General features: G+C 36.9%; 1 protein-coding gene and 1 long non-coding RNA gene across 2 annotated transcripts; both read right to left on the bottom strand.

Annotated features, from left to right (window-relative positions):
* Positions 1-15061: 15061 nt before the first annotated feature.
* Positions 15062-20178, bottom strand: LOC120482543 (sentrin-specific protease 2-like). Its single transcript, XM_089118278.1, has 10 exons — positions 20078-20178; positions 17789-17904; positions 17575-17616; positions 17415-17486; positions 17261-17326; positions 16311-16399; positions 16109-16217; positions 15912-16020; positions 15494-15564; positions 15062-15308 (listed from the first exon to the last, which is right to left on the bottom strand). The coding sequence occupies exons 1-10, from the start codon at positions 20112-20114 to the stop codon at positions 15216-15218; spliced, it is 804 nt and encodes a 267-aa protein (XP_088974404.1). The 5' UTR covers positions 20115-20178; the 3' UTR covers positions 15062-15215.
* Positions 20179-26456: 6278 nt separating this feature from the next.
* LOC148973774 (uncharacterized) lies at positions 26457-27076 on the bottom strand. Its single transcript, XR_016145944.1, has 3 exons — positions 26815-27076; positions 26643-26690; positions 26457-26563 (listed from the first exon to the last, which is right to left on the bottom strand). It is a non-coding gene; the product is annotated as an uncharacterized LOC148973774 (long non-coding RNA).
* Positions 27077-27357: the final 281 nt, after the last annotated feature.

Raw genomic sequence — 27357 nt, 5'->3', positions numbered from 1 at the left:
GTGTGTGTGTGTGTGTGTGTGTGGGTATGTCTGTTTTGCACTCTTGATGTTTTAGAGTGTCACCCCTTCAATGCTGAGCACTTTTTTTCTGCATCGTGGCCGATTTGTAGATTGTACACACAAAAATTCTCAAAGTTTTTGTGTTTTTGTCAATTTCCCATTCATTTCCTATGGTCGGTCATTTTTGACCGAAGAGCACAAGTGTGACTATTTTTTTTACGACCACTTAGCATGCTCGGATCATGACCTCAATTTTTTTGTGTGTTCACATACCCAATGCCATAAAAGTCACCAAGTTTCGTAACATTCCGATGAAGCTGTGATTTTTAACATTTCAAAACATAAATTTTTTCGGTCAGAAATGACCGAAGAGCACCTGAGGGTTAAAATGAATGCGCTGTCGATTTATTTTACAACAGACGCGTCAGCAGAATCTAGACATCTCAATTCTCCAGCTGCAGTCATCTCTGACAAGCGCTCTTTAATAACGTGAGGATTACGTTACTGAAGACCACCTGTCAATCAATCGTATAAAGCCCGCCCTGGCAATTTGATTGGCCCGATGATTTCTGAACCGATCATAATTACTCCTCAATGGATCGAGTCCAGACCGAACTTCCCGTCCAAAAAATGTTGTGGGCATTTAAAATATTCACAGCTTAAAAGTTTTATGTCTTCCAGGTCTACAGATATTATGTACATTCCCAAACTGTCATTAATAGAGGAAATAATTGGAAAAAGAAGTGAAAAGGGCCATTTGTCAAAATATTATAATTTAATAATGTCTAACTCTAGAGAGTCTGCTGTAGACAAATGAAACGCATGGAGGAAAGACATTCAAGAAGAAATAGAGGAATTTGAATGGACTGAAGCATGTTTAAAGGCACAAAAAAATCATGAACACACAGCTTAAATTATTACAGTATAAATGGTTGGCAAAGGTTTATATAACACCTGCTGCTCTTTTTCTTTCAAAAAGGGACTGTCCACGTTAGACTTTTTTTTAATTACGTTTATCTCCTAAAATGTATGCTCACTCGTTGCATTTTTACAATGGGGTAAATGTTGTTTTCATGAATTGTTCTTAAGAATTATACGCAACACACAGAAGCTTGATTTCAATCTTTGAATTAAATTGAAAAAAGTAGCACAAAATTACAATAGAATAAAGATACCTATAAAGAGAAAAGTTTTGCTGGTCTGACACCAGTATTCAGAAATAGTAGCTACTACAGAAACTGAATAAAGTAATCAAATGTAAAATAACACAGGGTAGTGTTTTAGGCCTGAGAACTAAAATAAATATATAGGATATTGTTCCTGATTCCTTAAAATGAAGCTATTTTTTGCTGTTTTGACAACTAAATTAATGACAGACCATGGCTGCTGTCGCTGTAAGAGCTTGTGCACAAATCCTGTAGCCACTAACATTATACGGTCACGTGCGATGTATGCTTATTTAAGACATAACCGACTGTGTTTAGGCTAGAGGATACTCACCAAGACCGAAATTGACAATTTTCGCATGTTTTTGACTGTTAAAGCGATATAATCCCTGAAAATAACTGTTGTTACCCGTGAGCTTGTGAGGCAGCTTGTATGTGTGCAGAAAAATCATCTCTCAGACAGCGCACAAGTACACTACTGAATAGTTCAAGATCGCTTGAATTTTTAAACTGGTAAGCCTTAAGACGTGACAATGGTAAACTGTAGTTACTCATGATGCAATGCTGGCCCATGCAAACGACAATTACGTCTATCCCGACTCCGAAACGCGTGTGTATCATCGCCGCCTGAACGAGATAGGACATTTGTACATGTTACTCTTTTTTTTGCCCCTCTGTTTGGGCATTTGATTATTATTGCACTGATTATTTTGTGGAATTGTAATAATACATTTACCTGACATAATAAATTGTTATACTTGATTATTCTAACAGACTTTGACGTTATTTTCATTCGAGTTAAAAGGAATAGTCAAACATTAATGTGTATTTAATGATGCACAGATATCATTGATAAACCTTTTTCATTTTATGGAGTCAGATGAAATGAGCTAATACATATGATTTAATGTGTTTTATTTAATTAAAAATCACTTTGCTATGGGAAAGATGGAACATGCGTGAAACCTTCACCACGAATCAAACTCATTGGATCGATTTTGTGGCGCTTTACAAGACACAATGTCTAATGCAAATAATTTTTTCTTTCTATTCCTTCTCAGAAGGAATTTAAAGTTTTTAAATTTTAAAAACGTAACGTCAAAACGTAATGAAAGTGGGCTACCTAAACCAAACCTGCATGGGCCCAAAGGTGCAAAACCTGCTCTGGCATCAGGCCATCAGGCTTAATGTGGGCAGCCCGCTAGGTGTGGGCAGCTCCCCGATAGCCCGTGGTGAGCCCAAAGCTGTGGGCCTCGTCTGGGCAAGCCCACACTGGGCCTGTTTAGGTTTGGCGTGGCCTGGCCCTAGCCCACTGTGCCCACAAAAAGCTAGCGTGGGCCCCGCAGGGGAATAGAATGCTGAAAAAAGACATAGATTTTGTTATTTTTGGACCAAAATGTAGTTTTGATGATTCTAACTTATTTCCTTTCTGGACAAGGACAGTTTACCATGTTCAATGGAGGAACAGAAAGCTCTCGATCAAAAGAAATGTATCGATCAAAAGTCTAACGATACGATGCATCACACAAAATGTCACACACAAAATATCGATATGAGATACTTTTATTTTGACAGTCTCCACTCTCCACGTCCTCACGTAACATCCGTTTCCGCCTTTCCGCCAAATCGTGCGTTTGGTTTTTCTCACCTGCCTGTCACTTGTGTGTCGGATTGCGAATGAGATGGAGCAACAAAAGCAGCGGTAGCAGCGAAAAGACCACGGAAAAGACAGATGCTGAACATTTTGACGCTGTTGACGGGCGCAAATCGTGGGTTTGGAAACATTTTCCAAAAAAGATGGTGAGGTAAATAAAACCCATGTTATGTGTACACATTGCCAGTACAAGCTAAAATATTCGGGAAACACCACAAACTTGTCAGTGCATCTGAAAACTCGGAATCGAGGAGAGTAACGTTAATTTGGCTGAAGAAAAACAGCCTCTCTCACCCCCCATGAAGAACTTCTGCGCCCCGACATTAGCCCACAACTCCAAAAGAGCGACTAGCATTACGTCCGCGATCGCTTTTTTTATATGCAAGGATATGAGGCCCCACAATGTAGTTGAAAATGAAGGCTTTCGTCACCTACTACATACTCTGGAGCCGAAATATAGCACTCCATCAAGACAGCACTTCAGTGAAAGTTGCATTCCTTCCGAAGCTGTGGAAGAGAAAATACAGCATACACTAACTGATGCAGAACGAGTCCCAATCACTACAGATGGATGGACATCCTGGACAACCGAAGGTTATGTAACTTTGACCTGTCATTATATTGACACTGACTGGCAAATGAAGAATTATGTTCTGCAGACACGTGTTTTGAATGACTCGCACACCGGGGTAAATCTGGGTCAAGTCTTGAGAGAAGCTTGTGAAGAGTGGAACATACTTGACAAAAATCCTGCACTGGTCACCGATAATGCCAGTAATAATGGAAATGGGCTATGTGCACACGCGTAGTTTCGAACTTCCGCTTTTGTCAGAAGTCGGCGTATCGTTTTCTGGTCTACGACTGGTCATCCGCATCCACTAATAAACAAAGAAGATGAGTGCTGCTGTTGTATGAAAAAAGGAGTTCTTAAACACATCTAAGTTTCTAAGAACTGTAGTGGATCTAACGTCCGTTTCACACCCGTTTGCAGTGTGTGTTGCGGTGCAGGAGCGTGCTGTTAGTGCGTTCACATATTATGATGCGTTTGCACAGTGAATAACTGATCCGCCGCTGTACAACAAACACATACTTAATATTTTTATTATTTTTTGCGCGTCGATCAAAATGTCTATTTTGTGCAGCCACTGCGCACGAAGGTTGGTGTTTATCAGGAAGCAGTAGAAGCGACTTGAAGCAGAGCAAGTGCCGCACAGCAGTCTCCTAACGAACCACGTAAACAGGTTAGGGCTTTCACTTTTCACTGATAACAGCAGCACAGCGATCGTTTCCACACCGAATCTATTTCTGCTGTGCTGCAAACGCTGGTGGTCAAAATGATAAAGATTGACCTGAAAATGTAGTAATTTCACCATAAATGCGTTTAATTAAATAAAATGTAATAATCTCACCATAAATGCACATTTAATCAAGGAAAACAACAATTTACTTCAACCAGGCGACAGAATGAACTCGTCTCGATCGTGGAGGTGGAAAAAGAAGTTTTGTGACGTGCAAGATCTATTGTTTTAAAATTAAAATGCAAAAGAAAAGGCAAGTCGGCTGCTTTTGTCAATTTCAAGTTTTGATTTAAATTATTTGCGATTTTAATATAGGAAATATTTGAAAAGTTCATTAGGCAAGGCAAGTTTATTTATATAGCACATTTCATTCACAATGGAATTTCAAAGTGCTTTACATAAAAGTAATTAAAACAATCAATATAAATAAAAACAGTTAAGAGTAAAAATAAAATAAAGTAATACCCCTAAACCTCGTTCCTTGAACTTGCTGTTCAAATGCCCTATTAGCCCGCTCGTTGTGCCAACCATACTAGGTGCGCCATCTGTAGTGATGCTGGCCAGTTTAGAAACAGTGTAGATCCAACTCTTCCATTGTTTTGCACACTTGGACAAAAATATCCTCTCCTGTTGCAGTACCATTGAGACTTTTTAGAGCAGCTGGACTTTCTTTTGCAGCTGGTCACACACATTGTCCCCCAAATCTTCGATTCGCCTGGTCATAGTAGGTGCGGAGAGACTCACTGCGTTGAGTGCACCTCCTCGGCCACAGCATGCATGCATTCTTTAACAAAGTCCCCTTCAGTAAACGGCTTTCCGTGAGTAGCTAGTAGGTGAGCTATCTTATAGCTAGCTCGGACAGCAGCCTGATTGACCTGAGTTTGGCGAAGGAATAGATTCTGTTGTGCAGCCAGTCCTCCTTTCATCCTGATCTGAGCCGCATTCATGTTTATTCATTCACACGCACAGACACGATTCATATTTAAAGTATTTTTTTGCGCTTCACAGACACTATTCCATATCGTGATTCGAACAAAGCACTTACGAATAAATAACTTTCAGCCAGCATAATCTTTCCCAATTGCTGTCCATTACACCCATCAGGGTCAGGAGGGATGACAGTCAATTTCCGCTGACCACCTCCACCTATGATTCATAGTAAATAGACTACACACCAAAAATATTTAACAGATAAAATCCACCTGATATCTATCAACACATGTTTTAAGAGGTTAGGAGATTGTTTTCGAAAGGATCCTACACACTTGCACTTGCAGCAACCATCCTCTGCAGACGTTTGCCGGTTTTAGATACGTTAACAAGCACTTCTGATAGCTTAATTATCAAAGCAGAGTAAAACAGAGTAAGGAAACTCACCCAACACACAAAAACCCCAACAAAAATTACACTACTGATCTTACCTCTGAATGAGTCATGTTTTTGAGTCCTGCAAGTGTAAGTTGTCATTTTATCTCTCCTTTAGGCGTTCTCATATTGTTGGTCAAGAAGAAAAACAAACATCAAAAAGCTTTTTTGTGGCCGTTTATATGGTCCAAAACGTGTTTTACCCCATACTTCCTTTCTGAAGAATCCAAAAAAATGACCTAAAAAGGATATTTATTTTGAACCAGTTCATAACATTGAGAACACTCACATGCACACTAATATATGATGTAATGTTAATGTGTGATGTAACTACTTATGTACAATATGTAATAAAAAAATATATATACTGTACAAACTGTATATTCTACCAGTACAGACACACAGTTTAAGAAAACAACATTACACTGAATCTCACACCTGTCCATTTCCTGCCCATTGGACTCGGACCTTCGTTCTTCTGCTGACTGTACACTGATATTGGACTGGTTCCCCACTTTCGGTTGGCCAACACTTAAGGTGTTGGTCAACATCGACACCAGATTCTGTGCTGTATACAAGATGTCACCTAATGGAAACTGGTGAGCAATGAAATATGACTTAAATAAAACTTAAACAGTGAACACTTTTATTACACTGTATTACATTATTATTAACTTGTGTGTATTACAGTGCATGTAACACGGCTGTTAGGAAGTCAACACTTAAAACCAATATATACAGTTGAGGAAACCGATATATACAAACCAATATATACTTGAGGAAACCAATATATACAAACCAATATATACTTGAGGAAACCGATATATACAAACCAATATATACTTGAGGAAACCAATATATACAAACCAATATATACTTGAGGAAACCAATATATACAAACCAATATATAGTTGAGGAAACCGATATATACAAACCAATATATACTTGAGGAAACCGATATATACAAACCAATATATACTTGAGGAAACCGATATATACAAACCAATATATACTTGAGGAAACCAATATATACAAACCAATATATACTTGAGGAAACCGATATATACAAACCAATATATACTTGAGGAAACCAATATATACAAACCAATATATACTTGAGGAAACCGATATATACAAACCAATATATACTTGAGGAAACCGATATATACAAACCAATATATACTTGAGGAAACCGATATATACAAACCAATATATACTTGAGGAAACCGATATATACAAACCAATATATACTTGAGGAAACCAATATATACAAACCAATATATACTTGAGGAAACCGATATATACAAACCAATATATACTTGAGGAAACCGATATATACAAACCAATATATACTTGAGGAAACCAATATATACAAACCAATATATACTTGAGGAAACCAATATATACAAACCAATATATACTTGAGGAAAACGATATATACAAACCAATATATACTTGAGGAAACCGATATATACAAATCATTATATATATTTGAGGAAACCGATATATACAAACCAAACTGATAATCATTCATTATATTATTTACTTCAACATAGCTATCTAATCTTTTAACAAATAATTTCTCTAATATTTCTGAAAATTGTGACAGAGAAATAGGTCGATAATTACAAAACAGATGTTTGTCGCCCCCTTTGTACAATGGAAGAACTTTTGATATTTTCATTTGAGTTGGGAATATACCAGTTTTAAAAGATTGATTGCAAATATATGTAGATGGATAAATAACATTTTCAATAATATTTTTAACTATAAACATATCAAACCCATCATTATCAATTGACTTTTTATTCTTACAGTCTTTCACTATTTTCAATATTTCATCTTTATTAGTTGGGTTTAAAAAAATGAATTTGGACTTTCATATGTAACCCCAATTTCCATTCCATTGTTTCGAATGGGTACAATTTTCTTTGCTAAATTATTACCTATATTTACAAAAATAATCATTAAACTCTTTAACTATTTCCTCTGTACGACGTATTGTATAGTTTTCTTTATTAAAGTAATTAACACTATCTATATCACAGTATTTTTTATGTATTAAATCATTAAGTACCTTCCATGTTCCCTGAATGTTATGTCTATGTTGTATCAATAATTTTGTGTAGTAATCTTTCTTACTAATATATACTTAAGGAAACCGATAGAAACCAATATTTAGTTGAGGAAACCGATATATACAAACCAATATATACTTGAGGAAACCGATATATACAAATCATTATATATATATACTTGAGGAAACCGATATATAGGAATATATAGTTGAGGAAACCGATATATACAAACCAATATATACTTGAGGAAACCAATATATACTTAAGGAAACCGATATATACAAACCAATATATACTTAAGGAAACCGATATATAGAAACCAATATATACTTAAGGAAACCGATATATACAAACCAATATATAGTTCAGAAAACTGATACAAACCAATATATAGTTAAGGAAACCGATATATACAAACCAATATATACTTGTGAAAACCAATATATATACAAACCAATATGTACTTGAGAAAACCGATATGTACAAACCAATATATAGTTGAGAAAACCGATATGTACAAACCAAAATATACTTGAGTAACCAACATATACAAACCAATATATAGTTGAGGAAACCGATATATACAAACCAATATGTACTTAAGGAAACCAATATTTAGTTGAGGAAACCGATACAAACCAATATATACTTAAGGAAACCGATATATACAAACCAATATATACTTAAGGAAACCGATATATACAAACCAATATATACTTAAGGAAACCGATATATACAAACCAATATATAGTTCAGAAAACTGATACAAACCAATATATAGTTAAGGAAACCGATATATACAAACCAATATATACTTGTGAAAACCAATATATATACAAACCAATATGTACTTGAGAAAACCGATATATACAAACCAATATATACTTGAGGAAACCGATATATACACACCAATATTTAGTTGAAGAAACCGATATATACAAACCAATATATAGTTGAGGAAACCGACACAAACCAATATATATTTGAGGAACCGATATAGACAAACCAATATATAGTTGAGGAAACCGATACAAACCAATATATAGTTGAGGAAACCGATACAAACCAATATATATTTGAGGAACCGATATATACAAACCAATATATAGTTGAGGAAACCGATACAAACCAATATATAGTTGAGGAAACCGATATATACAAACCAATATATAGTTGAGGAAACCGATACAAACCAATATATAGTTGAGGAAACCGATATATACAAACTAATATATAGTTGAGGAAACCGATACAAACCAAAATATACTTGAGTAACCGATATATACAAACCAATAAATAGTTGAGGAAACCGATATATACAAACCAATATACTTTAATTTTTATCAATTTTATAATTGGATAAAATGCTGAAATTAAGTCCCGCCCACGGACGCTCAGTGTCTCTGTGGTGAATAGAGGAGTAGGCTGGCCTGGACTGCATGTGCTTGTGTTTCCTTGTGCCATGTGCTCTCCTGTGGATTGTGTCGACTACCATCTTGTTTCCTGATTATTGGTTAATTTGCCCCACCTGTCCTTCCTCGTTACCTGCCTTGTTTTCTCCCTATTTATTCTACTTGTGTTTGCAGTCCTGTGCTGGAGTAGAGTATTCAAAGACATACAAGATAGAGAATGGAACTCCGCAAGGAAGTGTATGCAGCCCAATATTTTTTTTAATATTATGATAAATGATTTTTTTTTTGTAAATTAAAAGGTGATGTAGGAAGAGATTAATATTTACAGATGACGGGGCAATATGTAAAAGAAGACGTAATATTTCAAATGTATCACAAAGTATACAAAAAGCAGTAGATGAAGTAGAGGTATGGGCAAATAATTGGAGCTTTAGATTATCTGTGGATAAAACTGAAAAAGGTACCAGAGGTTAAGTTAAAATTATATAAGCAGGAACTGGAACAACTTTCAGTAGTCAAATATCTTGGTGTATGGACCTAGGTTGCAATACATGCTATAAATCTGGTCAAGAAATGTAAAATAGGAGTATATATTTTAAGATGTTTATCAGGGGTTAAATGGGAAGCTTGCAGATAATCACTGAAAGGAATACATAGAACATTAATCAGATCAAGTTTGGATTTTTGACATATGATTTACAGATTTGCAACCGAAACCATCCTCAAAAAGATTAAAGCAATACAAAATAAAGCTTTAAGAATATGCTGTAGTGCATTCAGAACATTTCCCACTGCAGCTTTACAGGTAGAAGTTGGTGAAGCTCCTTTAAACCTTCATAGAAATAAAATAAGACTAAATTATTAATATAAAAGGTCTTAAAGGAAGTGATAGAACAATGCTGGGAACAAAAACATTAAAAGCTTGGGATGGATTGCTCACAGAGAACCACAAGAAGCTGGTATTGCAAACTGTGATGTCAAAGCTTGCACATTTGAAGAGCGATGAAGACCATTGGGAGAAAATAACTTTTGTCTCTCGAGTCATTGTATGAACAATTGGTCCTGAGAGAAGCACTTAAAATCATGGCTGATCCATTGCATGCTCTGTACACACAGTATGAACTTTTACCTTCTGGAAGACGATACAGATTTTTGATGTGTAGATATAACCGTTTTAAGAACACACCTTTCAGTGTGATGAGGTCAAATGGAACGGTTTAATTTATAGTCTGACAAATGCATTTTAGTACAACTATCTCCCAGATTAAGAGTGAACTTTTTGTTTTACTGGAATGCATTAATGAAGGGATGGAAAACGAAAACTCAAGTGATGCAGCGGAGGTTTAACATTTATTCATACAGATACTTAAATTATGAACATGGAAAGAACAAATTATCATCATGGAAACAAAGGATGAGGAGTTGGAAAATAAAGTCAGAGCATAACCTTTCAGGCACTTGAAACATTTTTTTCCAAATAGTGCTAAAATAATAATAATACACTTTTATGAGAAACACCACTTGCAGGTATGTATGGACACATGTATGATGTTTGAAGGTCCAAATGTGCCTGAATAAGTGTATGTGTGCATGTAGGCATTTATAAATGTCATCATGTGCATGTTTGTGTTAATGTGCATGTTGTCCATGTGTGCATGCTTTCATGAACATGTGCACATCATGTAGATCTGAAGGTGTCTGTATGGATGCGTGTGTGTGGACTTACTACATATATGTATGTAGAGCTTTATATAACTGCACATGTATGCATTTATGTACATGTCAGTACAAGTGTATGAATGGATGTATGTGTTTAATTTTAATTTTTGTGAGAAACGCCACTTCCTAGAACCTTCAGTTCAGTTTATTCACAATACCTCTTCAAGCATTACAATAATACAGTTTTAAAGGTATAGAGTAGATTGGGTACAGCGAAATGGGTCTCCCAAAGAAGTGCCAAAAGCTTATAAGTAGGAGCCCATAGTTCTTGAATGGATAGGTACTGACAAGGGACAGAGAGACACAAAAAAAAAATGTACCATGACATGTTACAACAACATACTCACTTATACAAACATACACATACATCCCAGTAATTGGATATAGGTTAAGAAGAAATGATGTTTTAATTGTCTTTTGAAGTTGGAGATAGAGGGCAACATCTTAATACCATCATCAACCTTGTTCCAGATCTGCGGACCCCTACATACAACACTCATTCTGGTGCGCACATGTCAGCATTTTCTGACGTTGTTGCTGAATCACACTGCTCACAAATATTCAATGCTTCATCCCATAACTTATCAAAGAAAGACTCCTGCCTGTGGTCTTTCAATGTTTGGACTAAAGCTTTTACTAAGTCAACAGCTCTTGACAGATCAACAGTTTCTGTCTGTAACATGTCAGGCAGTAGCTTTGTCTCCCCAAACAACTTACACAGAGGAACAAGATGCACGACAAATTCTAGGTCAATTTGAGGCAGAAGACCTCGGGCCTCAACAGTTTGGGCAATCTCTTGCAGTAGTCGTTTAAGGGCAGGTAGAATGTCCATAATATTACGTAGAGCAAGAAATCGGCATGTGCAACGTGTGACGCTTAAACGTTGCAGCTCTCTAGTTCTGCCATACATTTCTCTTTGGATAGATAGCCATTTCGGGTGCACATATGAGGCAGAGGTAAAAATAAAAAGACTCTGCAACAAAGAAAAAAACTCCTCTGTTTCTGGGACACTTTTGACTACATCAATCAAAGCTAAATTAAGACAATGTGCACCACAATGGATGTAGAAGGCAAATTTAGCCTGTTCTTTGATCCTTGCCTGAACCCCTGAATGCTTACCGCTCATAACGGCAGCACCATCGTATGCTTGGCCTACGAGGTTATTTTTGTAGTTCAGGCCATAACGTTCCAGTGAGTGCACTATTTTTCCAGTAAGCCCTTCTGCATCTAACCTCTCTGCAGATTCAAAATGGAGAAAACTCTCCTCAATGGCCCCATTGTAATAGTACCTGAGTGTAAAATAAATCTGTTCCCTTTTTGAAACATCCATAATGCTAAACACCTCACTGTTCTTCACTTCTTCTATGATTTCAGACCGAACCATTTCTGCCAAACAACCCAAAACCTCATTCTGGATGATCTTGCTTGTGTACTTTGCATTGTGAATGGAAGTTAATCTTCTCTTAACAAGTGGGTCGTGGTTAGCAACCGTTTTAAGAATTTCCTTAAAGTTTCCTTTGTTATTGGACGCTTCAGATTCGTCATGTCCTCTTTGTGCTATATTTTGTGTAGCTGTAAGTAACAGCACTTCCCCAACTGTTTTAATGTATGCCCGATTTTCTTGTACTTGTTTAGTATGTTCTTTGTCAAGAAGATCTGCTAGTGTTGCATCAGTTTTAACAGCTCTTTGATAATCCCTCCATGCCACCATTGCACACTTGTGTCGTTCAGACTTTGCATGTACTGAAAACCCTGCATCTCTCAGTTTTTTTTTCCAGTTTCTAAAACCAGGTGTTGAAACAAAAACAGTGTCAGGGGCATTTGGTGTGCTAAACTGTCTACATGCATAGCAATATGTAGAGTCCATCATGACAGAATACTCAAGCCATGAATGAAGATTATACCAGTTTGGCCTGAAGCTAATCCGTCTTCTGTCCCCCATCAAAGTAGTTGGGAATATATTCAAGTTGGGCTGTACTGGTTCAGTTCAGTTCAGTTCAGTCAACTTTATTAATCCCACAAGGGGCAATTCATTTAGAGCAGCATGAATGAATACATAGAACAATCAGACACAATATTCACAACATACTGTCAGTCAGTTATGTGCACATTTAAAAAACCTCAAAAACCGTACCTACTGTAGAGTTTAATAGTTTAATCGCACAAGGAATGAAAGATTTGGAGTAGCGGTTCGTCTTACATACGGGAAGCGCATAACGACACCACCACTGGTACATCGTTCTTGGACTTGCTGAAATCTGTACATCGTTCTTGGACTTGCTGATATCTGTAGAAAGATGTAGAGTAAACATAGAGCACAACTACAGCATTTATTTACATATGCATGTACAGGTGAAACTCGAAGAATTAGAATATCCTGCAAAATTTATAATTTTGATGATTATGACTTACAGCTTATGAAAACCCCAAATTCAAAATCTCAGAAAATTAGAATATAACATGAAATCCAAAAAAAGGATTTTTAATACAGAAATGTCAGCCCTCTGAAAAGTATAATCATGCATAATATGTATATAGTTATATATACTAAATATATTAGTAAAAAAATAGAATATTGTGCAAAAGTTAATGTGTGTATATGCATGTATTTTAAAAGGTTGGGCAAGTATGTAGGCTACATAAAAACAAAAGAAACAGACAGGTGGCACAGTAATGGCGTCACACAGAGGGTGTTTCGATACCAAAGGAGGAGAACGCAAGCGACATAACGCAGTTCCGCACCATCTCTCTGCTCAGCGTGGAAGGCAAAATCTTTTTCAAGATTGTGGCCAACAGCCTGAGAAATTTCATACATTGACACCTCGGTGCAGAACGGTGGAGTCTGGAACATACAGGAGTGATCACCCAGTTTATCCGGGAGGCGAGAGAAAATCGAGGAGACCTGGCAGTCCTCTGGCTTGACTTGGCTGACACCTACGGATCAATTCCACACAAGCTAGTGACAACATCTCTGACGATACATCACATTCCTGAGAAGATCACTGAACTCATAAGGGACTATTACAGCAGTTTCAGCCTGAGATTCACCTCTGGAACAGTAACATCTGCGTGGCACCGCCTACAGAAGGGCATTATCACAGGCTGCACCATATCAGTGGTATTGTTTGCCCTAGCGATGAGCATGCTGGTCAAGGCTGCTGAGGTGGAATGTAGGGGCCCTCTGTCCAGATCCGGCATTCACCAACCACCAATTCGAGCCTACGTGGACGATCTGACTGTCACATCAACATCAGTGACAGGGTGCAGGTGGCTCCTCAAAGTTGGAGTTCAAACTAGCTAAGTCCAGATCCTTGGTCCTGAGTAAGGGGAGAGTGGAGGACAAACACCGTTTTCGTGTGGAAGGAGTCACTATTCCAACAGTGTCAGAGAAGCCCGTGAAGAGCCTAGAGAAGATCTTTGACAGCACCCTGAAGGACAAGGCAGTGGTGGAAGCAGCCCACATGGAGCTGAAGACATGGCTATCAGAGGTGGACAAGTCCGGTGTTCTGTCGATCTGTCCTACCTTGTCAGATTTTCCTACCGTAGCGCAAAATTATAGCCATATCTATCGGTTCATCCTACCTCGTCGTAAAATCCTACTGAGCGTTTCTGCTTCGCGTCTGTGACTAAGTACATAAAATATTTCAGTGTAACTTTGCCGAATTTTCTTATTAAGCCATGTTACGGTGATTTTACACTGCAAAGTAATTTTACCTCTTCAGATTGTCCTATGAAATAAACGGTAGGATGATTTTACGTTGCAAAATACCTCATCAGATTGTGCTACCAGTATGAAATAAACGAGTAGTATGATTTTACGATGCAAAATACCTCATCAGATTGTCCTACCAGTATGATATACAAGGGTAGGATGATTTTACAGTGCAAAATACCTCATCAAATTGTCCTACCTGTATAAAATAAACGAGTAGTATGATTTTACAGTGCAAAATACCTCATTATTGTCCTACCAGTATGAAATAAACGAGTAGTATGATTTTACAGTGCAAAATACCTCATCAGATTGTCCTACCAGTATGAAATAAACGAGTAGTATGATTTTACGATGCAAAATGCCTCATCAGATTGTCCTACCAGTATGATATACAATGGTAGGATGATTTTACAGTGCAAAATACCTAATCAGATTGTCCTACCAGTATGAAATAAACAGGTAGGATGATTTTACGGTGCAAAATACCTCATCAGATTGTCCTGGAAAAATAAACAGACAGGATGATTTGACATTCTTAGTTTTTAAACTGTATAGTCCCTGGACAGATGTTACAAATTTACTCTAAACCAGATGATAATGTAAATTGAAATAAGATTGGTTATTGAGATAATTTATAATCAAGCAGATAGAATATATACATAAAGGAGATTTTTAATCAAATTCATTTCAAAATTCAAAATCATGCAACACAGAGGCACAATACAAAACAAGTAAAACAATAAGTTATTAATATAAATATGGACTAAGACTGTTAGCATTGCAAATGATAAAGGCACATACACTCAATCTAAACTACACACTTTTTGCACTTAAACACATTAAGGCTACTGAAGTTGCAACATTTAAAATGTGCCCATCTATTGCAGCTCTCACACTGTACCTGAAAATAAAAGAGATGAATATATATATATAAATTAGTACATTTAAAACAATATAGAATCTGAAAATATGAAAAGAAAAATTACCTTTTCATTTAAATAACAAAATTCTACAAAAAAAACAAACAAACATGGCACATAAAGTTAAACTATTGTTTTTTGGGTGTGTGTATTATAAGTTGTATACCATTTCAATCATGCTTTCGTTGGGGTCGTCTTCCAGCATGCTGCAAAGCACACAGTACTCCTCTGCATTACCTATACATTTGTTAACATTAAAAAAAGATACATATGAATTCATTGGACAATCATATATATCATAGTGTACTAAATGTGAACATAAACGCCATGAAAAAAAATTCTCAGACCTGTTCTGAAATTACATTAAATCAAATCATTCTTGCAATACTTTTTGCATCCTTCAAGTTATTTTCTACTCGGAAAAATGTATTTAATCAAGTAAGAATATCCAAATATACAGAGGGGATAGAGAAGAAAATTACAGAGTGAAGATAGCATCTACAGAGGTGTACTACATGACACACTGTACATTACAATACAGTACATACATCACAACGGTATTACAGAATTAAAACAGTACTCACCTCGACATGCAAGAAGTGTGCAGGCTACTTTCATGCGTGCTGAGCTGACCGCTTCAGGCGTAGTCTGAACATTGCTGATTGTTCCTGTCAGCAGGTATTGTTCAGCAAACTGAAACAATAATTGACAGATGACTTAATTAAATTCATTATAACATATCCAGATCTGAAGCCACTCTTGAAAATATATGAACACATACATTCAATACCAATACTCCACAACTGCTGGAATCCATCTGCAGGTCGTGCTTCAGGGTCCGTAATTGCCACTGGGCTGTTTGCTCATCACACCTTGTTTTTAAAAAGTTCCTAAATGTCGTTGAGACATTTGTACTGTTTAGAATCAAATAGCATTAAAAAATTAAAATAAAAAAAGATGAAACAGAGTTCTAACAAGGTTACCTCCAGTTCCGCAGAATTCTATGTTCATAAGAACATTCATTTCCCATTGGGTCAATCACAAGGAGTGTTTTTTCAGGCATGTTGATAATCTGAAATATAATGTCATATAATCATAAATAAGGTTTTAAAATATTTTTAGATCACTACTAACAACTACAGGAAGCTGCTTAAATAAACCTTTAAATTATTGACCTAAAGCATTAAAGAATGTCTGCAGATTATGGAGAAAGTGTCAACACAGTGATTTAGTTATTTGCAGGTGAATTTAACACATAAGAATATAAGTGAATGGTAGCAATATACTGAGGGAAAATTCCAAACGGAAGTGAGCATCCCTATGCCCTACTCCCTTCAAAGGGCAGAGCCCTTGAAGTGGGGACTTTGGAGTGAGCAGTGCACTTGTGTGACATTATGTAGCCATTTGGAATGCACTTGGTGAAGAGAGCGATGAAAGACAATGTAATTTCCTCATTATCTTCACATGGGAATGTTCCCACTCTAATATATATATATATATATATATATATATATATATATATATATAGATATATATCTGTATCTCCTGTCTATATATATATATATATATATATATATTGACAGGAGATACAGATAACAAAGGCTCTTTGCCTTGGCTTCGTCGTGTATAGCCTATTTGTGTGTTAGCCTACTTCTCTGCTCACAACTTTAAAACTTGCAGTGTATCATCTTTGACCATGCATTACCCAACACATTTCTTAAACTTATTTAAACATAACATGACAATCATTTGTGAAATATCACGAACATGAACAAAACAACTTTAATTGCTCTGTTGGTTAGTTAACTCGAACTCTCCCACCAGTATTCTGTTTGACAATAGCCCAAGATCACTAAAGAAGAAGAAGAAGAAGAAGAAGAAAAACATTTTCTGTAATCTCACTTGCAATGTACTTTGAAAAATACACACGCACCACAAGAATCCAATGTGCTCCAACGTTCACAGGGCACAGCCAAATGTCCTCAATGGGAAACTTCATCTATGAAAAGTATTTAATAACAAGTTTGTGATGGTTCCAAAATACGCAAATATTATCTACTTTATTACTTTCTGGAAAGCTAAATTACCTTTCCTAGGCATCTGAACTGTCCAGCAAACAACGAACGTGCAACAACTGCACAAAGCTGGTGTATGTGGTTCTAAAAAAAAAAAAAAAAAAAACATTTTGTAAGTATATACAATTAAATTAGTGTTCCTAAATAAGTAGACATTCTATACAGTACATACCTGTTTTTTTTTAATGACCAGGTTCAGGTATGCATCAATGACCTAAATTAAGAAATATTAACATGAATTTAAACAAACTAAACTTTGTTGTTGTTGTTTTTTTGAGACAAAACATTTTCAATCAGGAGACTCTTAAAATCATGTTCTTAAGTCATTTAGACAATCAGCTGATTGGAAAGAAAGGCCACCTATAGCATAAGAATAAATAACTTACTTCATCAGCAAGCCACTGGGTCCCTTGCAGTGAGTGAAAAGAAGAGTCATAGAGCTTATATGGCCCAACAACTGCTTCAACCTGACCAGTGACATTTGCAGCCCAGACCTTCACTACTGAAAAAGAAAGACAAAGTTAGTGTTGCCAATAATTTTTTCTAATTAATCAAATTTACAGGGCCAACGAGCCAACATAAAATAAACTTGGCAAAATGAACGTGCCAAACATTCAAGGCCATAGGTTTGGTCTTTAAGTTGGAAGAGACAACAATCCACCCCCTACCCCCACATCGGTAGTAGCCTATATAATATGCACAATAATGTGATGGAGTTCACAGAAGTATTAGGAAGAACAATTCTGTCCTCCTAAAATGTATGCAAACCTACGCCCTTGCAAACAGTCATCATGTCAAAAGTGTACAGGACAGCTAGAGGAAGTGGATATAACTCAAAACAATTTATGGTATCTATATTAAATAAGAAAAAATTAGAAAAATTTAATATTTTGGTGGGTGCAGTTGTGAAGGTTTTTCAGTGAGCTTGGATTTACAAATACTGTTTGACTTAGTTCATGCATTTTGAATTTTTTAGGCATATTTTTAGGGGTTGTTTTTTATGATTTATTGGTTATTATGTCCACTTCCTATAAATAACGGTGACCTGTGACCAACAGGTCAAAATGGCCACCATGATTTAAACACTGCAAGCAAGGAACCATAACAACAAGACCAAACTGGTCAGTTAGGCCAAACTGGCAACTAAGGATGAACTGAGATCTCTGTAAATATAAAACCTTGTTCCTCTGAGATTTGGTTTACATCTGATGGGAACTTTATTGCTGTCTCTTCATCTGTTGGGGTTACTTTTAGCTCCTTGATGTACCCATTTGTTTGGTCAAGCATTTTAGGAGCAACTGGAATAACAGAAGGTCTTTGTAACGCTGAATCTTGGACCATCTCTGAATCATTTACCTTGGTCACAGAATGCGGAGTGCTGAGTGTAGGTGCAACAGTGCAAGGAGGCATCTCGCAAGAACTGTTACTCTCTGTAGACCCACTGATTGAGATAACGGAACAGTCATCAGGCACTTTTCCAGTTTGGCTTCTTCTGTATGGTTTAATGTGACTAATGCTATATTTAGTTTTTAAAGTAATCCCTCCAGGTTTGTTTAATGTGACAAGTTTGCCACTGAGTCTCTCAATGATGTAGGGTCCTGAGAAGTCAGGTTCAATCCTTCCTCCTTTTCTTCCACGCTTTCTCATATTCATCAGAAGAACCTCATCACCAACATTGTAAATCAAGTCTTTGTACTTCTTCTGGACCTTTTTAGCATATGCTTCCTTCTGTTTCTCCTGTGATTTACCAATGTTTTCTTCTGCCTGCTTTTTGGCCTCATCTCTCTTTTTTTTATCAGAAACTACATAATCACTAAAACTTGATTCCACAGGAAGACTGATGGTGGAAAGCTAAAAAACAAGGCAATATAATTGAAGCAATATAAATTCATTTGTGAACTATTTAAATTTTTACATGTGCATGTATATTATGAAAAGCCCATGGTAGCATGAGAAGAGGCCCTTTGCTAAAAACATGGTTGTTCACTATTCATAACAAACTGTTAAGAATATTAGTGACCCTTATTGTCTGTTGTGAAACAAAGACCAAAAATTATGATCACTATCAGTTTAAGATCAAAGGTTTTATAACAGATGTTAAAATTGAATACAGCTAATCAATTCAGGGTACCAATAATAAAAACGATATTTACTGTATGATTGGTCTTGTAAAAAAAATAAAATAAAAAAAAATAATTAGCATCTTCTACTACAGTACCCATTGGAAAGGATTTCAAGGCTAAATTTTCTTTAAGCACAATTCTTCTGACATAGGCTAATATGACAATATTGCTGAAATGACTCCATAAGCACACTCACTGGCATTTCAGCAGGAATCTCTGCAGGGAACACTGCCTCTCTCCCATACATTAAAAGAAAAGGGGAGTGTTTTGTGGTGGTGTGGACCTTTGATCTTAAAGAAAACAAGGTGGCATCCAGATAGACATCCCAGTCATTCTGCTGGTCATTAACCAATTTCTTGAGGGCTCTAAAATGACACATAAGAGGGAAAGGTTTTTTGTTTTTTAGAAGGCTTATAAACTTGGAGTATGAAAGCCTTTTTAGGAATGCATTTATAACTTATTTGGTGCCTTGAAGCGGAAGATGGTTCAAAATGGTTGGGCGGGGGTGCCTAAACTTTTCCTGACCTAGGTACATACATTAATAAAACTTACCGTTTAATGTTGTCGTTGGTCTTTTCATCCAGGCCATTAGTTTGAGGATGATAAGCTGCTGTCACACTTCTTTTGATGCACAACATTTCACAAAGCCTGTGGTTAAGCTTTAAAAATAAAGGGGAAAAAAAATCACTGTGATTAAATGGGAGAAAAGCTCCTTAAAACATACAGTACTTGAATACATGTACTGTATGTGCAAAAATTAAACAACTCTTGAAAATCTGAAAAATGTCTCATTCATGAAACATTCGTAAATATACGAGTAAGTATGAGAGTGATTTGCATGTAAAGATACCTTCCCGAAAAACTCATCTCCTGATTCACAAATACTTCATAAACATCAGATGTGAAGGTGAAATGTGTGTTTTAATGAATTACCATAAATCCCGCCCATTAAATCCGACTGACAACATGGGCATCATATTATGACACGAAACGAAGCATTTCAAAATGTCTTCTCAAAAGCGAATGAGAAAGAAAAATTTCTCAGATGCAGAAAACGAAGTTTTATTATCAGAAGTTTTATTATCATTCAAAGCACCACATTTTATTTAAGCGTAGGCTACATAGTGGCGTATCAGGTCCTAAAGAAAAGGAAACTTGGCAGCATATTACAGATGCAGGTAATGGAGTTTCATCTGTTAATCGAACAGTCCCAGAAGTAAAAAGAAAAACCGTATGTAATTACTATAATATAATATTTTTTTCAAAATGCTGTGTAAATATGTACCAGATTAAGGTGAATTAAAATGCAGCCTTAGTTATTAATGAGCAAAACTTTCGGATGTTAAACTCACTATTTACAAGTGGCTGGGAGCCGCTGTATATTTCTTTCGTAACAACTAACATTTGGAAAATACGAAAATTTGAATGAATCCGAAAATTTACGCCAGAAACACTTTACACACGATTTACACAAAAATTCGTTCTGCTCGTGTTTCGTGAATGAGACCCATTGAGGCTAAACCTAAATCACTTTAATACTGATCATTTTAAATACACTTACATCATTTACAAATTCCCTTCCCTGATCTGAGAGAATTCTCTGGGGACAACCATGCCTATAAATGATGGAACAGAGATGTCTTCCAACTTCAGCTGCTGTCTTGGTTTTTAAAGGAAAAGCCTCAACCCACTTAGAGAAGTAGTCTGTGGCTGTGAGGATGTATTTAAAGCCCTCTGCAGTTTCAGGTAATGGTCCAGTTAAATCAATGCCAACAAGCTCCCAAACAGCAGAAACCTATCAAGTCCACCAAATGTAAAGTAAGTTTAGTGTGTATAAAGTAGGTTTAGTATATGTATACTGTATGTTACTGCACTTGTTTACCTTGATGCACTGTAAGGTCTGCACAGCAGTCAAAGGCTTTCCAACTTTTTGACATTGATCACATTCCAATACCTTTCAGAAATTGTATACATATATATATATATATATATATATATATATATATATATATATACACACACACACACATATATATATATATATATATGTGTGTGTGTGTGTGTGTGTGTGTGTGTGTGTGTGAGTTGATATACATCTAGAAATATAAACTAAAATAACTATATAAAATAAATAACACATACCCAATTTTCAATGTCAACTGACATGCCATGCCAGTAAAATCTGGCACAAATGGCAGCACGTGTTTTACCAATCCCCGTGTGTCCACCAATGGGCGAGGAATGGAATTCTTCAAAGAGCATCCTGGCTTCCTCTTTGGTCTTGATCACTCTTTTACTTCCATAAAAAAGCTCTCCATCTACATTAAAGAGAAAACATGACTATGACAGAAGTAAAAGGACATTTGGCATTGTTGGAAAAGAAAATCAAGATGGGAACAAATGAATAATAAAATAAACATAATTGAAATTTAAAGTAAAAATAACTACCCTTTAGGTTGAATTTAAGCGCATATCTTCTAATGTTCTGCCTTTTGGACTTATCATACCCTGATGGGTACGATCCCACTGACAGAAGATTATACAGTGCTTCCCACTTATCTTCCATAGCTGTCAAAAAAAAGCAAGAAAAAAAAAATCAAAAATACATGAATAGATAGATTAGTGGGGGATAGATTAATCAAAATTTGTATGTGATTAACGTTAACTGTAATTACAAACATTACACATTTATTATATTTTATAATGTAATAATTTGATAGTTGATCTCCAAATGAATGCAAAAACAATAGAGTATTTCTTTTAAATATTTGTTTAATGTCATGTTTTTATGAAATCTGCCGCTGCTGAGAGAGACGCTGATCTCACACGCGTCTCACTCTTTACGATCATTTGATACTTTATTTAATTAAGACTGATCTTATGAGGACACTCGACAAAACGGACATTTTGACATTATCGTGTGTGTGTTTATATTTTACACCAAACAATCAAATCAATTCCCCGCCAATTCATCAATTTAATGTGAGAGTAAACAGTTCTCATTACTGCTATATATCTTTGTATAGTAATAATTGACATAAATAGTGAAAAACTTACCTCAGATGAAGAAGATCTCGTGCAAGTAGTAAAATATTATGGGCGTGTTGTTCAGCGTGACAAAAATGACGTTTTATTGATGTGCGCATGCGCAGTAAGCCTTGGTAGGACAATCTGACGGGTAGGATGGAATGTCAGAACACCGGTCTTCCGGGGAAGTTCAAGGCATGGATATATCAGCATGGTATCCTGCCAAGACTCCTGTGGCCACTACTGATTTACAAAGTCCCATTATCCCTTGTGGAGGGCTTTGAAAGCAATATCAGCCAATACTTGCGGAGATGGCTGGGCCTGCCGAAGAGCCTGAGCAGCATTGTTCTTTATGGGCACAACAACAAGTTGCAGCTTCCTTTTACTGGCCTGACCGAGGAGTTCAAAGTCACCAGAGCCAGGGAGGTGTTGCTTTACAGAGACTCCGCTGACACCAGAGTCTCTTCAGCAAGCATCACAGTCCGAACTGGGAGGAAGTGGCGTGCGCAAGAGGCAGTCGACCAAGCAGAAGCAAGACTGAGACATAGGGTCTTAGTGGGCTCTGTGGCAGTGGGAAGAGCTGGTCTGGGTACCCACACAAAACCGTACAACAACAAAGCCCAAGGACGAGAGAGACGCCAGATGGTACAGGGAGAGATTCGTGCTGAGGTGGAGGAGGAACGTCTAAGCAGGACCGTGGCAATGCGCCAACAAGGAGCCTGGGCCAATTGGAATCATGCAGTTGCCCGGAAGATCACCTGGACAGATCTATGGAAGTCTGAACCCGCAAGAATTAAGTTCTTGATCCAGTCGGTGTATGATGTCCTTCCAAGTCCATCTAACCTTCATATCTGGGGCCTAGCAGAAACACCAACATGTCCTCTGTGCCCGGCTCGTGGTTCCCTGGAGCACGTCCTAAGTTGTTGCCCTAAAGCTCTAGGTACACGTGGCGCCATAACCAGGTGCTGAAGGTAGTGGCGGACACCATCTGCACCGCAATCCGGGAGTCTAAACATCACGTCCCAGTGAGGCACAACATCTCTTTTGTTAGGGCAGGGGAGAAACCTCAGGGAGAACGTAAGGCCTCAACTGGAATGCTAGCCATGGCCCGTGACTGGCAGTTGCATGTGGACCTCGGGAGGCAGTTTAAGTTCCCAGAGCACATAGCAAGGACGTCAATGAGGCCAGATCTGGTCTTAATATCTGACTCAACAAAGCAAGTTGTGCTAATGGAGCTTACTGTCCCCCGTGAGGACAGGATGGAGGAGGCCTTCGAAAGGAAGAAGGCCAAATATCTTGAGCTGGTTGAGTCATGCAGAGGGAGAGGGTGGAGGGCCCACTGTGAGCCAATAGAAGTGGGCTTTCTAATTCAATCTGTGCATCTGGCATTCGGGCTTCTTGGCATCAGAGGGTTGCGTGAAAGAAGAGCCACTAAAACATCAGTGAGGCCGCATAAAAAGCCTCATGGTGGTTATGGATTAATAGGGGAGAAGCATGGAGTAGCGCGCTGCTTGGACACAAACCGGGGACTGATCAACCCCGGTTGGGTCGCCCAGGTGAGGGTGTCTGAAGATCAAAGACCCGAAACACCCTGTGACCCTGGGTCCTTCACTGAAGATGTGTCCAAGCTGCACCTTAAAGGTGTTTCAAAATCTACAGTAATTGAGATGTGGTTCAAAGAAAGTTTTATACAACATCATAAGGGCAGACAGAGGAAGAAAATGTCTGATCTTATAAAACAAGACAACATACTTTGATAATTTATTTACAAAGTAGTCAATATGACATTTAAAACTAAGAGAGTCATCAATGACGACCCCCAGTAATTTAGTTGAGTACACTCTTTTTATCACCTGCCCATTAATTTTAGTCAGGCAGTGAGAAGTATTTTTTTTATAAGACGATTTTTTGTTCGAATTAAATAAAATGATGTTTGTTTTGCTGATATTTAATGACAGTTTGTTGCATTTAAACCTGGAGTCAACTTTGGTTAACTCTGAGTTTACAATGTCTTGTAGCTTATGTAGGTTCCTGTGTGATGTAAATAAATTTGTGTCGTCAGCAAAGATTATTTTAAGAAATTTTTCAGAGGAATTTATAAAACCATTTATATATAGAATGAATAAAAGTGGCCCCAGGATTGAACCCTGGGGGACCCCATAGATTAGGCTTATAGGTAGAGTTTTGATCACTGATGTGGACATACTGTTCCCTCTCATTTAGATAATTTCTGAACAATTCAAGTGCGAGACCTCTGATACCGTAGTGATTTAATTTGTACAATAAAATATCAAAGTAAATTGTGTCAAATGCCTTTGATAGGTCCAAGAAGATACCAACACCTTATTTTCCCTCTTCAACACAGTTGTTAATTTGTTCTACTAAGTCAAGTATTGCCATACAGGTTGTGCTCTTTTTTCCTAAAACCAAAATTGTGATGGAACAAGAATATTCAACTTGTCAAGATAACCACTGAGTCTATTGTATACCACTTTCTCCAATGCTTTAGAGAAAGTGGGTAGAATTGATATGGGCCGGTAATTGCTCATTTAATTTCTGTCGCCCACTTTAAAAATTGGGATTATCTTAGCAATTTTTGTCATTTTGGGTACAATACCAGTAGATAAAGAAAGTTTAATACAATGAGCTAGTGGCTGTGCAATGATGTTCGCTATGGCCTTCATGATCCTACTACATAATCCATCCACACCTCAAGTCTAATATGATCTTGAGTAGCTCAGTACTATCTGTTGGCATCATAAAGAATGAATGAGTGTAGCTACCAGAGAGAAAATGCTTGAAGGTGATACCTTTTTGCCAATTTTTTGAATGAAAGATCAAAAGGATAAACAATGCAGATTAATTTTTTTACAGCCAGTTTTGAACATATTTACCAGGGGTGCCATCAATTCTGACTCGATCTCGATACTCGATCTCGATCTCCGATACTCGTACTGGAAACACGATCTGTACTGCACATTTGAAAAAAAACATGTCTCCTTCCTGTCTGATGTCGAAACCATTTACGGCGGTTGTTCGACACTACACGATCCGTATCGTAACTGAAGCCCCTTAACTGACCTTTATTTATCCTTTGTCATTTTATTTGTTGTTTATTTATTTCATTTGAACTTTAATGTATTTTATTCTCCCTAAAGTTGTCTTATTCTACATGCTCCGTTTCCTGTTAACACTCATATTTTTGTCAATTCTGTTTAAAAATTATATATATATAGTTATTGTCAATTTTACATACACATGTGCATTAAGTGTGGGCAGTTTGTTGGTTGTAGTGTGCGATCAGCCTCCTCTACAGAGGTAATATTGTAATATATTGTAATATTTACAATATTACTACATGTAATATTTCATTTTGTAAAGGTTTGTTAAACTTATTTTAGCACACTTTAACAAATGTCTGCACTCAAGAAAACACACAGAAACACTCAGAATAGCATTATTTTATTTATTTATTTATTTATTAATAAATGAATTAATCCATCCTTCTCGCTCGCTTGCTCTTACACTCTCGTTCTCACACTCCTCATTTGCTCTGACACACTCATGAACAAACAGACATGGCATTGACCTTCAGGCCTTGTTCATCAGCACAGGATGATAAAAATGTTTCCATGTCATCTAGACGCTGGAATAAAAACAAGAAGTCCTCCTTTGCGTCTGGAAGTTCCTCTAGGACCGTCCGGAGGGCATTTGTGTGTTGATTTCGGCTCATCTGCAGAAAAGAAAGCTCTGTCACCTTCCCACAGAATAAGTCTCCATGACTGCTGTAAGGTGGTCTCTTACAATGATTGGCTGTAAATAAATATAATGGCACAAAATAATTAATCTATTTATCTAGCATGCATGCAACTGCTTGACATAAGGCCAATAAAATAATGTACCTTCTTCAACTCTTTTGCTGAGCGCCAGTTTGGTGGTGGGTTCTTCTGACACCCTAAAGACGGGCTCAGGGTTTCCCTGAAGGAGTTGGGATGCTTCCTTTGTCCATGCCTTTGGAAAATATGTAAATGTATGAACACACATTTTAAAATAAATACTTTTTAAAAGAAGATATAATAGTATGAAGTACTTGTGTTTGTCCAGCTTCTTCCACAATCTTGAGGCAAGCATTTCTGATCTGAAATTAATTGAAAAAAGATTACATCCCATTGAAAGCTGCCTTGTGGAACATTATGCATTATCTGGGAATTTCGTTTTTTTTTTTTTTTTTTGTGGTGTAAACTAAGATTGAACATACGCACATCAGATCCCATGCACTGGCTTAAACCCCCGCTCCAGAAGTCTTCTCAGGTGAGGCACAATCTGCCTTGCTTTATAATCGGTTCTCCTTTTTGTCTAACACATACTTCAACTAAAAACAAAGAGCATTTGACATTATTAAGTAATGGCTATTTAAATATGCAAAGTTTTACTAAATAGACAGAATGTTTGCCAGTTCATCTTGAATAGGGCCCAAGTCCTTCTCCCACTCGAGCATATGGATGCTCAAATATTGAGTAACAGCGGTCCTGGACAAGCATCCTCTCACTTGGTCCATCTGATGATCCACATACGTGACAATTAGTGAGAAGACATTTTGTGAATATAAAAAAGGAAATCCAATGTTTCTGAATCTAGCATGTAATTGAAACTTTTGTAACAATACCCTCATGTCACGATACTGAACTCACGATACGATATTATTGCGATACTCCCAAGACATATGATAAAAGGTTAACAAAAAATGTGCTGTTCATTAAAATGCTAACTTTGATATTACATTGAATAGACTTGGACTCGGTGCT

This window comes from Pimephales promelas, chromosome 13 (genome assembly GCF_988280905.1).
Source record: "Pimephales promelas chromosome 13, fPimPro1.hap1.1, whole genome shotgun sequence".
In the NCBI taxonomy this organism is placed as follows: Eukaryota; Metazoa; Chordata; class Actinopteri; order Cypriniformes; family Leuciscidae; genus Pimephales; species Pimephales promelas.
This window is presented reverse-complemented; position numbering and strand designations above follow the sequence as displayed.